Consider the following 13,917-nt stretch of genomic DNA (forward strand, 5'->3'; position numbering starts at 1 on the left):
CACCAAGGAAAGTGGGTTTTTTGTTCATACAGCAATAAGCAATTTGTGTAATGTCAACACTACTTTTTACGTATACAAAACTCCCCAACGCCTGTCAAATTACCGACTTTGGAAAGCTGTTTGCAACGATGGATTTGTTCCAAATTTCTTAGTGTACTTCCTTGGCGATTCTAGTAAACTGTGAGGTTTATTTTCGGGATCCTTTCGGACGGATCCTATTTCGGCAAGGTTGACCGCTGTGTAAATTGTAGCCCTTTCGTTTTTGGGACTGGCAATGTTAGCCCTCACTTCTTTTTGTGGCGACTCTTTTTTAATACAATCCGTGATTACGTCAGAGGCGACTGGACGCCTTTTTCTCCGAAGATCGCTATTCTTTGAGTTGTGGAAATTTTCCTGCGGTGTAGTGGGCTTATCCATCACTTCTGAACAGCTAAGTACATCCCAAAATATGTTAACTGAACTGACTGACGCTGGTAACTAAAATCACACGAACAGCGTCCGTGTAAATCGCCGCTTGCTGTACTACTAGCCATAAACTTGAATGTGATTTTCAAAGCGATTTTGAGACTAAAGTGATTTTTAAAAATCAGAACTCTACTATCTGATTTTAGATTTGAAAATAGCGGCACATTTTAGTTACAAAACGGTACATTATTCAGGGTCTTAGTAAAGTTCAGTGATTGTCAAATAAGTAAATATGTTGTAAGTTCTAATAGTGATTTACTGGGAATAGAAGAGGGATACAGCAAAATACAGTATTAGTTACAAACAGGAAAGGGGCAGAAGGGATGACATGTCATTACCAACAACTGTAATTTTGGTCATAGTTTTTGAACATCTTTTTAATGTTCCATTTTATTGTTATTTGTGACGTCGGATTTGGAAAATTCGAAGTGTGATTTGAACGTCGATTTAATTAACGTGTTTATTAGCAACAATAAATAAAACGTATAATGGTCCTCTGATATTTTCAAGGCTGAACAAACAAATAAACCGTGGATCATTGGTTCACAAGTCACTGAGTCAGTCTCCTTACCTCACGCCTCAGGATTCCCTTTCCAATTTGTGCCCAACATTGTATTTTGCTGCATCCCTCCTCTATTCCGAGTTAATCCCTATTAGAACTAAAAACATATGACTTTTACCGAACCTTGCAATAACGTTGAGTAATGTATCATTTTATGCGTAAAATTTGCCGCTTTTATCGAGTTTGAAATCAAATATTAGGGTTCAGAGTTTAAAAAATAGCCTCCAAATCGAAACTTCCTGGTGGATTGAAACTGCATGCCGGACCGAGAGTCGAGCTCGGGACCTCGGCATTTCCTGGACAAGTGCTTTACCATGCGAGCTACCTGAGCACGACTCAGGACTCCTCACTCCTCCAGTACCGCCAGCACTTCGTCTCCTACACTTACAAACTCAGCAGAACCTCCAAATCGCCTTGAAGATCACGTTCTAGGTCTCAGACATTAGTGGAAGTGTGTGACCCTCATTACCTAAAACAACTTCTATACTTCTGTCTAAAACATTCTGCTGTACCTCACCTCCCATTATGGGTTAAAATGGTTCAGCTTATACACTGCCCAGTCTCATTAGTGCGGCCACCTGTCAAAAGCCTGAATAACCACGTTACACAGCTTCCATCACTGCGAGAGGTGCAGGAGGCGGGCCAGTGAGGTTCTGGAAGGTACCATTATGTATGTCGAGCCGAACCAAATCCAGAGACGGCCACCTGCGCTAGGTTTTTCGGCTGAAAATACGTGGCGCGAACCGCCAAATCGAGGTGGTCCCACAGATTTTCGATTGGGTTTACATCCGGGGAGTTTGGTGGCACTCATCCTGTAGCTCTTCCAACCACGCACGTATACTGCGAGGTGTGTGCCACGCTCCAGCGTGTGAAGGGAAAACAAACTTGGGTGTAGGGGTGGATAGGTGCAATCTCGCGTTGGATCGACAGTGCCTTCCAGAACGACGCGATTAGCCAGGGAATGCCACGAAACACTCCCCAGACCGTAACTCCCCCTTCTCTGGCCTGGACCCTTCCTATGATTGTTGCAGGGTGTTTGCTTTCAGACGTTTCACGCCAGTTAAGGATAAAACGCACACTGGTAACAGCGTGCGAATTCCAACCATCATCACTGATGAACAGCAGTTAGCTCAGATGCATGAACCAGGCCCCTTCTGTGGAGTACCACACACAGCAACTTTCACTGAATAGTCGATGTAGAGACACCGCTGGTAGCCACTCCGTCGATATGGGCCCTCAACTGCCAAGCCATCATTCACCTCCTCATCTATGACCTGTGGTGCACTATAGTTATCTTGGCGGTAGCTTTGGATACCGCCATCTTTGCGATGCGTGGTATACTTTAACCACAGTGACACGTGAGCAGATCAAAAACTTAGCCATTTCAAAAATGGTTAGATATGACATCAGTACAATGATTGCTTAGCAGGAGTCCTTCCACTGCCCACCACATTAGCTGACAGAAAACAGGCAGCCATATATTTGTAAGTGTGGCGTGTGAGTGTCTTAAAGAGGGTCTTTAGTACCACAACGCTAATCTGTACAGAAGTGTCACTGTTGGTTAGATGGAGCTCAATTGATGGTGCTGGAAATAAGAGAAGAAAAAGAGATGGCACAATTCTGTGTGGAAACTTCTCTTTGTGGCACTGGAGGCCGTAGCAAAGGCTAGATAAAGCACCTATTAAATTGCACCATATTACATGCATACCAGTTACTAGCAGGGAGTAATATAAGGAATGCCATGCTGACCACAAAAATCAAAGCCAGCTCGTGGGAGACAATTAATTATATGATGATCTTCAGAGAGAAATTGTGCAGGATTCTATTAAGTGTATGTCTGAATTGCCAGTAATAACATTTATTAGACAGAACCCTATGTGGGACTGGATGAGGGAGAAACATGGCTTTGACCACCAGAGCAACTGGCTTGCACTTTGCATTGAGGCCCACTCTTCAACTAAAACGGATCAACTACCCTTACCCTTACACTAAACCACGATTTTGAGGTAAAGAAATGGTGTACACCTTGACAATTTAGGAATAAAGAATTCCTGTTAATTATCTCTCAACCTCAAGAATGAAGGAAAAACCAGGAAACTGTGGTTCTGGTACTTATGTGGCACAGATTGAGTTCCAGTTCGAACACAGACATCAGCATCTGCATGCGCATGTAATGTCTGCAGGGAAAGAAACTGAGGGTGTGGTTGCAGATACTGGATTTATCAGGTGCAGATTTCCCTTGGCACACTACTGTGGGCTTTGGTTGAGAGATTGTATGCAAGTATGCTAGTTAACCAACATACCAGTATAGAGACTGGATTAGTGACTGTGATACCATAACTACTCTGGTTACTGAAGTTAACAAACTAATCAAAAAGACTAGAAGAGAATTTCTGCTAAGACCAAGCCAGTGGACAATGATGTAACATCATTTAGTTCCACTATAACGGACGTAGATGAAGTGTGGACAAAGTTTAAATGGATTTTAAATCGCACTGTGGACAAGTATGTGTAAAGCAGGTGGATTAAGGACGAGAAAGACCCGCCGTGGTTCAGCTGCTAAATTCGAGAAATACTGAGGAAACAAAGGTTGTCACACTTTCAGGTCAAAAGAGAAAGTGCAAATAACGACAGACAAAGTAACAAATTCGTGGGTCTGTAAAAAGATCGATGCGCGAACAATTACCACCGTCATACCTTAGCAGCCTATCTCGTCGAGAACCCTAGAAAATTCTGGTCCTACGTAAAATCGCTGTGAGAGTCTAATGCTTCTATCCAGTGACTCGTTGAACAGTCTGATGGGGCAGTAGAACATGGCAAAAGTGAGGCCGAAGTTGTACATTACGCATTTATGAAATCGTTCAAGCACGAGAATGGTACAAACTTCGCATCATTTGACCATTGCAAAATGTCCCGTCTTTAGGACATGGTAATAACCGCCTCTGGCGCAGAGAAACAACTGCTAGAGTTGAAAGTAAATAATTCCACTTCATATAACTAGTGAGTACTCTTACAGCATTGACCACTTACTTAGCTTGCATTTCTAGTGAATCCCTAGCCCAGTGCAAAGTCTCTAGGGACAGCTATAATGTGCAGATGGCCCCTGTGTATGGGAAGGGTAAAAGAACAGATCCACAAAATTACACACAAATATTTTAACATATGGATGCTGCAGAATCCTTGAGCATAATCTCAGTTCAAATATAATAAATTTTATGGAAAGGGAAAAGCTTCTGACCGCAAATCAGCGAGTGTTTAGAAAGCTTCACTCATGCGAAACAGCTTGCTCTTTGGTGATTATAATTCTTCTGGGTGTTCTGCCGCGTCATTGCTAAAAACTAACAACAATAATAAACTAAACCCGACGTTTCGGCCGAATTGCAACGACCTCCCTCAGGGCACGCCTGGTTTTGCATGGGGATAGTTGCTTCTATTTATTACAGACTATTGATGTCTGGTGTCTCTGTTGTAAAACAGTTAATTGGCCCTGTAATGTGATTGGCTAGTCATGACGTAACGGGACGTGGAAGGAAAGAGGCTACTCGTGGATGTCCATGTCGTCAACGATTGGTAGCTGTCCGCCAATCAGCGTTCGGATTCTGGTCGGCAAGTTTTCCTCCTGGTGTGGGCGGAAGTGGACTGACAGTTGCTCTACAGCTGTTTGTGCAGATACGTCCGTGTCCCGTGTAGCTTCTGCCCCGCGACCGCTCGCGGCCAGTTGGACTGGGATGGCCGGCAGCCAGGACGGCGTGAGTTCGTAGCCATCTTCTCTGTTCATGTCAGGCTGCTTAATAATTTCGATCGCCTCCCGTATTTTGCGTTCTCGCATCCACGATTCTTCAGCCAGTACTCGGGCTTCCTGGAACCTGATAGGTTGTCCACAGTCACGGTGGTGTTCCGCTATCGCCGATTTTTTATGTTGTTGTAATCGTACATAGCGTTCGTGTTCTGCTACTCGTAAGCTGACAGGTCTCCCTGTTTCTCCTATGTAGGCAGCTCCACACTCACAACGTAGTTGGTAAACACCTGCAGTCTTAAGATTGTTGACTAAATCCTTGGTGGAACCTATCATTTCGTGGATCTGTGACTGCTTCGAAAAATCGGTTTGAAACCTCGTCGGCGGAGAACATTGCCTAGCCGTTCACTGACGCCTTTTACATATGGTAAGTGTACCAGTGGAAACTTCTCTTCTTTGCCTTTTTCTCGTGTTCTGCTCCCTTTGGTTTTAGCTACCTTTCTTATGATATCATATCTGTTGGAACGAAACGTGTGTTGTAGCTCCTTTACTTCTTCTTTGATGTTATTTTCATCGCTTATCCGGTAGGCTCGGGCAGTTAACGTATGCAGAACAGAATACTTTTGAGCTGGCTGGTGGTGGCTCTCCGTGTGCAGGTAGCGATTAGTGTGCGTTGGTTTCCGGTACACTTTGTGTCCCAGTTTACCTGCCGCAGCTCTGTATACTACCACATCCAGAAATGACAAGGTTCCATGAAACTGAAAACAATGGTACCTGTCAGCTTACGAGTAGCAGAACACGAACGCTATGTACGATTACAACAACATAATAAATCGGCGATATCGGAACACCACCGTGACTGTGGACAACCTATCAGGTTCCAGGAAGCCCGAGTACTGGCTGAAGAATCGTGGATGCGAGAACGCAAAATACGGGAGGCGATCGAAATTATTAAGCAGCCTGACATGGAGAAGATGGCTACAAACTTACGCCGTCCTGGCTGCCGGCCATCCCAGTCCAACTGGCCGCGAGCGGTCGCGGGGCAGAAGCTACACGGGACACGGACGTATCTGCACAAACAGCTGTAGAGCAACTGTCAGTCCACTTCCGCCCACACCAGGAGCAAAACTTGCCGACCAGAAGCCGAACGCTGATTGGCGGACAGCTACCAATCGTTGACGACATGGACATTCACGAGTAGCCTCTTTCCTTCCATGTTCCCTTACGTCATGACTGGCCAATCATATTACAGGGCCAATTAACTGTTTTACAACAGTGACGTCAGACATCGACAGTCTGTAATAAACAGAAGCACCTATCCCATGCAAAACTAGTAGTGTCCTGAGGAAGGCCGTTTGCAATTCGGCCGAAACGTCGGCTTTAGTTTTATTGTCGTTAATTTTTAGCAATGGCGTGGCATTATAACCAGGCGAGTTTTAATCGCTGTGACACTGGCCGCAGAAGCCTACGTTCTTATATCAGCTTGCTCTTTACTCACATGAGATCTTGCAGGACCATGGGTCAGGGGCAACAGGCGTTACAGGCGTACTACGTGTTCCTAGACATCCGTAAAGCACTTGACACGGTGCCACATTGCCGACTGGTAAGGAAGGTACAGGGATGCGGAACAGGTTCCCAGGGGTGTGAACGGCTCGAAAACCTCTTCAAGTCACAGAACTACGTATGTTGTCCTCAATGGCGAGTGTTCATCAGAGACAAGGGTATCGTCAGAAGTGCCCCAGAAACGTGTGATGGGACCGCTGTTACTCTCTATGTGCATAAATGATCCAGTGGGCAGGGTAAGCGGCATTTCACTGGTTATACTGTTCTGTAAGAGAAGGTGTCATTGCTGAGCAATTGTAGAAGAATGCAGAGTGAGTTAGACAAAATTTCTAATTGGTGCGATGAATGGTAGCTAGTGGGAAAATGTAAGTTACTGAGAGTAGGAAAAACAACCCGTAATGTTCGTATACAGCAATAGTAGTGTACAGCTTGACACAGTCACACCGTTTCTTTCTGAGCGTAACGTTGCGAAGAGGTATGAACTGAAAGGACTGTGGTAAGGAAGGCGAATTGTCGACTGTGGTTTGTTGGGAGAATTCTAGGAAAGTGGGGTTCACCTGTAAAGGAGACTACATATAAGTACTGGTGCGACCTGTTCTTGAATACTGCTCGAGTGTTTGGTACTTGCAAGAGGTCGAATTAAAAGAAGACATCAGAACAATTGTGGGTGGGCTACCAGATTCAGGACTGGTAGTTTTGAACAACACGCAGCTGTTACTTAGATGCTTCAAGCACTGAAATGGAAATCAATGGACGGAAGGCAACGTTATTTTTGGTGAGCACTACTGAGAAAATTTAGGTAACCTGCATTTGAGGACGACTGAACGATTCTAGTTCTGCCAAAGTACGTTTCGCATAAGAAGCATGCAGATAAGATTGGAGATATTATGCCTCGTAAAGAGGCATATAGACAGTGTTTTCTCCCTTGCTGTTTCTGCGAGTGGAACAGAAAAGGAAAGTCAATCAGCATAACTTTCTAGCAGTCAGATTATCTTTGTACCAGTTCTTTTATTTGAAATGTCTGCTACCCCACCTATTTCGACAATTTCGTAGTGAAATTCAGTTTTATTACCTGTGTGGTTTCTGCCTGATACATCTCTTTGCAGCTTCTTGCCAACTCTGAGGCATGGGATTATCCTTTAAATTGCATTGTCTTTTAAGAGAGATTCAGATGAGTGATTTGAGTCGACAAGTGCGAGGTCAATACAAATATCTTGATATTTGAAAGGAAACCAGCAATACTGAATTTACAGTTTCGTTTTTACTTCTCATTAACACTTGATTTCGTTCTGGCGTGATGTAAATTTATGGATAGGATTGGATATAGGAAGAATAGTACATTGCTTGAGACTGGTTTAAAGTTACCCTAAATGACAGTGTAACTTTGAACCAGTATTAAAACAGAAATTACTCGATTGTGGCATAGTGTTTGTACGTATAGTTTCTGAAGCACTCAGTAAGTATAGATGTAAAATGTTGTTACGTCTGTTGGGATGCATAGTTTGTGTCCAGAATTTTCAAAAAATGGGAAAAAAGTTGTAAAACGTTACTACTGTGAGTAGTAGTGGTACAGGGTACTCTCTGCCTCACACTGTATGGTGGGTTGCGGAGTGTGTATTTAGATGTACATGCACGTTTTGGCGCAAGTGTCTTTCGGTGGATGCATGTTTATATGAGCGTATGTGCTGATTAGTAAGCAGAACCACACAGTTGGTGTGTAGGAACTGGTGACAGGGAGAGGCGACATAGTATAGCTGGACTATGGCGACCAACTTGTTGTGTACAAAGCAGCAAATTTCTGTATTCGTGTTAGTGTGTCAGAAAATTTACGAATCACTGGACTGAATCATTTTGCTGTCAGGTGAGGAAATTGTTGGGTTCCAGTGCGTAGAGATGTGATTAGTTGCTTGTGTTTCCTTCCTAAGTGTCAGAAGGGATTGCTGCCAACAGAAGGTAACATTAGAGGTGAGTTTCAGTGTAGGTCAACGATCGGTTACCAACAGGATTCTGAAGTCAAAGGATGTGACTCGTTGGAGTGAATTAGGAGAAAATGTGACAACTCAATGAGTAATGAGCACAACTATTTTTAATAGGAAGTGGCTGCAGATTTTTATTGTGGGTTACTGCTGTGTATCTGTGATACGCTGATTGATTTCTAGATTTGTATGTAGTCGCTAGGCAGTAGCGTACTCAGGACTGTTCGCGTCTGACCGTTTCTTTCATTTTGTGTGTGTGTGTGTGTGTGTGTGTGTGTGTGTGTGTGTGTGTGTGGTGTAAGAGTGTCGACTTTTTGTGCAGGGGCCTTCCTAGAGCGAAGAGAGGGAGGAGGCTGATAGAGGCGGCAAAGGTGGGGGCGGTGGAACAACTGCGTGCGTTGCTGGCGGCAGGGGCGGACGTGACGGCGAGGGAGGAGGGGAACTGGACTGCCCTGCACTGGGCAGCAGACAGGGGCCACGTGGGGGCGGCCAGCTGCCTTGTGGGGGCGGGCGCGGAGGTCGGTGCCAGGAGCAGGGAGCAGAGCACGCCTCTGCACTGGGCTGCATACAATGGCCACACAGCTGTCGTGCGGCTGCTGCTCGCCGCCTACGCCGACCCAAACGTCAGGGATCGGTATGGGCGGACTCCACTGCACTGGGCGGTAAGGAACGTTCAGGCAGAGGTGGTGGCTGAGCTGCTGCAGGCGGGAGCGGACAGGGGGGGCAGGGATGACATGGGGAAGACCCCCCTGGAGCTGGCCATGAACAACCAAGAGCTGGTGGATATGCTAAAGGAACGTTGACATATTCCACTAATCGAAATAGAATTATTTAATCTTTTGTCTTGACATCTAAAATAAAGAATACATAAAATTATCATTTGTTCATTCATGTATACCTATAATTTTGTGCTGCAAATGACTACTCTGGTAACACCATAACAACTCCAGCAAGAGATACCTGTAAACTAAAGTGAGGAACCTATCTTTGGAGGATTCAGTCTGTAAAATACTTCACAATCAATTTTTGCAAAAGTTCAACAACTGGAAAACACTCCACTATTAATAAACACTTGTCTGTCTCCAACATTGTTTCTCACGCTAGACAACATACTGAAGCAACTTAAAAGAATACAGCTGACATCCTATCACAACCGCCTGCATTTCAAAACGTGAACACCCAACCTCTTTGAAGACACAAATAGCGTAATATTGTTGGTCGTCTAGCGTATCACCTAGCAGCATTAATGTTCAATGTTCGAACCAGGGCTGGCCGGCCGGTGTGGCCGTGCGGTTCTAGGCGCTTCAGTCTGGAACCGCGTGACCGCTACGGTCGCAGGTTCGAATCCTGCCTCAGGCATGGATGTGTGTGATGTCCTTAGGTTAGTTAGGTTTACGTAGTTCTAAGTTCTAGGGGACTGATGACCACAGATGTTAAGTCCCATAGTGCTGAGAGCTATTTTCGAACCAGTCTCCTACATTACCTGATGCTGTCAGCATGCATGCGGCTATGTTACACCAGTATAAACTGCACCATGCTCAAATTACTGCCATAAAAGTTGCTCAGTTAGATGGATCTTCAGGTGTGATCTCTGATGAGTGCACTTTGTATCTGCAGTATGCAAATACTTGCCATCTTTAACGACAGCCTCACGTTGTTAGCAGCAGTTACACCACATACTTGACAACACTGCACACAAAATGTCACACATCAGGTGGATTCTTACGAATGACTTTATCATGAAAATTAAAGGAAATAAAATTCTCTACTTTGGCCCATCAATCATGTAAGTAATACTAAATGTTTGTGTGAATCTACTAAGTGACTTAATGTTACATTAATTAATTGAAATGTAGATGTGTCTGTCAATGTAAATTAGATATGGTGCCTTTATTTTCATCGAGTGTTAAACTGGAATAATTCTTTTGAACTTTTGTGCAACATCATTCTGTAACGAAACAGGCAACCACCTCTGCAGACAGTGGGCCATTCACACTTCAGGCAATGTGCTGTCTGTAATGGCACTCGTGTTGGTCGTCGGCAGTCGCCACACTGCCGTAATGGATACATTCCTGGTACGTCCCACATTGATTGTTGTGATCATTTTAGGCAGTGCTCCTTGTCTGTTGCCCCTGACAACTACACGAAAACGGCGCTGTCCTCTGTCGTTACGTGAAGGCCGTCGCCCACTAACTAGAATTTGGCGTTCTCGGCGCAGTCTCAACACTCAGAATACTGAATTCTCTAACGATTTCCGAAATGGAATGTCCCATGCGTGTAGGTACAACTACCATTCCGTGTAGAAACCATTCATTGTCGTTGTGTGGCCATAATCACGTCAGACATTAATCGTTTGATTACAAGGGATAGCTTCGCCGATCCGCTGCCTTTTTATACCTCATGTATGCGGTAGTATCGCCATCTGTATATGTGCATATCGCTATTCCATTATTTTCGTCACCTGAGTGTATGACGTTTAGCAAAAGTGACAGAACAAGCTGGGGTATAGGAAAAACTAAACGCACTATGGCAAACTTTTAAGACGTTTTCTCTGGCAACAGTGCTACATTGAAGCGAACCATTGGTGGTTACAGAGAGGGAAGACGTATGTGTCCAATGTGCAGAGAGGATGGGCACGATGGAGCTCCTGCACATTTCAGTCGAAGTGTTCGTACACTTGTCAACAACAGATTCGGTGACCGATGGATTGGTAGAGGTGGACCAATTCCATGGCCTTCACGCTCTCCTGACCTCAACCCTTTGTCAAGCGACATAAAGGACTCATAAAAGTTGACGTCGGAAATGAAGTGGCCGAATTGAGCATACGAGGTTCCTTTTAGTATTTTACAGCCACTTTTTTTATAAATTTTGCGTTATAATGTGACTCTGCAGCTAACGGAACAGTGCAGAATACAGCAGCAGTGACGAGCCAGAAGGTGTTCCCGTGCAGACGCCGGCAGCGGATTCGCCACACAGTGTGACAGTGAGTGGCTGGAGTGAGGACTCGCGAGCCAACCGTGGGGCCGCGAGGGAGGCTCTCACCCGGTAGTGTCTGCGTCTGGGAGCTGCCAGTACTCAGGTGCCAGATCTGGAACTTCCTTTCAGTAAGTATCAGTCATCAGAGTCCACCTGTGGCACAGTAAGTGGTCATATGTATAACCGCTAAGTGATGAAATAAACAACTTACACCCACAAATTCACACCACGTTAGACACAGAAACAGACAACACACTAAACTTTCTGAATATCGCCGTACAAGAAAGGAACTCCACCTGTGACTTCACAATATTCGAGAAACCGACAACCATGAGCATCGCCGTTCACAATCTATTGAATCACCCAGTGGCGCAAAAGCAAGCTAGCTTCAGATTCGTGGTCCACAGATTGAACAGAACGTCTACAAGCAAACAGGATCACACACAGTAGATAGACAAAATGAAACATACAGCGCGTTACAAAAAGGTACGGCCAAACTTTCAGGAAACATTCCTCACACACAAATAAAGAAAAGATGTTATGTGGACATGTGTCCGGAAACGCTTAATTTCCATGTTAGAGCTCATTTCAGTTTCGTCAGTATGTACTCCAACCTGATCAAATTGTAAATTTTCACAATCAACGTGTGTGGGCTGACGAGAATCCGCACGCAATTGTGCAATCACGTCATTGACACAGATTTTCTGTGAACGTTTGGGCAGGCATACAATCAACGTGTGTGGGCTGACGAGAATCCGCACGCAATTGTGCAATCACGTCATTGACACAGATTTTCTGTGAACGTTTGGGCAGGCATTGTTGGTGATGTCTTGATTGGGCCCCATGTTCTTCCACCTACGCTCAATGGAGCACGTTGTTATGATTTCATACGCGATACTCTACCTGTGCTGCTAGAACATGTGCCTTTACAAGTACGACACAACATGTGGTTCATGCACGATGGAGCTCCTGCAAATTTCAGTCGAAGTGTACGTACACTTCTCAACAACAGATTCGGTGACCGATGGATTGGTAGAGGTGGACCAATTCCATGGCCTCCACGCTCTCCTGACCTCAACCCTCTTGACTTTCATTTATGGGGGCATTTGAAAGCTCTTGTCTACGCAACCCCGGTACCAAATGTAGAGACTTCTCGTGCTCGTATTGTGGATGGCTGTGATACAATACACCATTTTCCAGGGCTGCATCAGCGCATCAGCGATTCCATGCGACGGAGGGTGGATGCATGTATCCTAGCTAACGGAGGACATTTTGAACATTTCCTGTAACAAAGTGTTTCAAGTCACGCTGGTACGTTCTGTTGCTGTGTTTCCATTCAATGATTAATGTGATTTGAAGAGAAGTAATAAAATGAGCTCTAACATGGAAAGTAAGCGTTTCAGGACACATGTCCACATAACATATATTCTTTCTTTGTGTGTGAGGAATGTTTCCTGAAAGTTTGGCCGTACCTTTTTGTAATACCCTGTATAGGAGAGGAGATTGGTTGCAAACACAACAACATAGCGCTTATCGCGTTTTTCGAAGTGAAAAGTCGTCTGTAAGAACAAAATTACACAAGGTACCTTAATGTGTGTATCCAGTGCCCTCAGAATGCAAAACAAGAAGACTCAGTCCCAACACAACCTGAGTAACAATAAATATGTACACACAATATTTTGACACGCTGAAATCATGTCGTTTAATAATCAAAAGAGGTGTTAATTAGCAGATGAATTTAACATTTCCATCGTTTGGTTTGCAGTTGACAAGCTATCAGTGCAGCACACCATATAGATGGACCTGCGAAACTGTATATGTAAAAATCATAGCAAGAATAAAAACGAACAAAAATTTTCTTTAGGCGCCACTTCGTTAGATTAGTTAAAACATAAAATATGTTCACTTTTTACAGTTTCCAATAAACAAATTCCACTAAGGATGGCACTGAGGTGCCGACACATATTTGGGTACCCATAAAACGCGGACCTGTTTCCAAAAATATACATACGTATTCGCTATTCGCTGTTTACTGTAAACGTTACTATTTTCACAATTGCAATTACGGCCTTGGGTACTGAAACAGATTTAATCTCAGCACATTCAGACTTTCAACTCCTCCGACACATACGTGTCGATTTTTAGTAACTTCTTGTAATGAACCGTTTCACCAATTGAAATGCTAACAGTGTTACTGCATTCGTTAATAAATGCACTGTAACGGCATCTTAGACTTTATTTCAAATAGGTTAGCTACCCTCACTGCCAAATTAGACACACAGATCGCCTGCTTGCACCCCAATAGGGATCCATTGTGCTACGAGAACTGCTTAAAGTGGCTGTATCAATGAGAGACCTGTGTAAGGATGAGCCAGATAGTAGCCCGATAGTAGGGGATTTTATTTTACTTTTTGTTCACTTTCAGAAGTGACTGTCTTCTCAAGCCATAGCTGGCAGCGTCGGCTGCCTATAATTTTTCCATCTCACGGTCTGGCAACAGCACATCAAAAAGCATCTGTCACACACCTCCCTCGTGTGGTGACGAAGTAACGCCGCCCCATTGTCGACGCCCAAAATTCTTAACCACTCTCTGACAAACATTTTGAATAACTTTATGCAAATTTGCCTTGCTAAGAAAA

The 13,917-nt window shown here is 44.3% G+C and overlaps 1 protein-coding gene across 3 annotated transcripts in view; it reads left to right on the top strand.

Moving 5' to 3' along the window:
• The window catches only part of LOC124720088 (serine/threonine-protein phosphatase 6 regulatory ankyrin repeat subunit A-like), a 126,189-nt gene extending 117,011 nt beyond the window's left edge, over positions 1 to 9,178 (top strand). For all 3 annotated transcript variants that reach the window (XM_047245368.1, XM_047245367.1, XM_047245369.1), the window contains one exon: positions 8,625 to 9,178. In XM_047245368.1, coding sequence (XP_047101324.1) covers positions 8,625 to 9,105 — 481 coding nt within the window. In that variant the 3' untranslated portion in view covers positions 9,106 to 9,178. The remainder of the gene's footprint in view (positions 1 to 8,624) is intronic.
• Positions 9,179 to 13,917: the final 4,739 nt, after the last annotated feature.

The sequence above is a fragment of the Schistocerca piceifrons genome, chromosome 11, assembly GCF_021461385.2.
Source record: "Schistocerca piceifrons isolate TAMUIC-IGC-003096 chromosome 11, iqSchPice1.1, whole genome shotgun sequence".
NCBI classification, from domain to species: Eukaryota; Metazoa; Arthropoda; class Insecta; order Orthoptera; family Acrididae; genus Schistocerca; species Schistocerca piceifrons.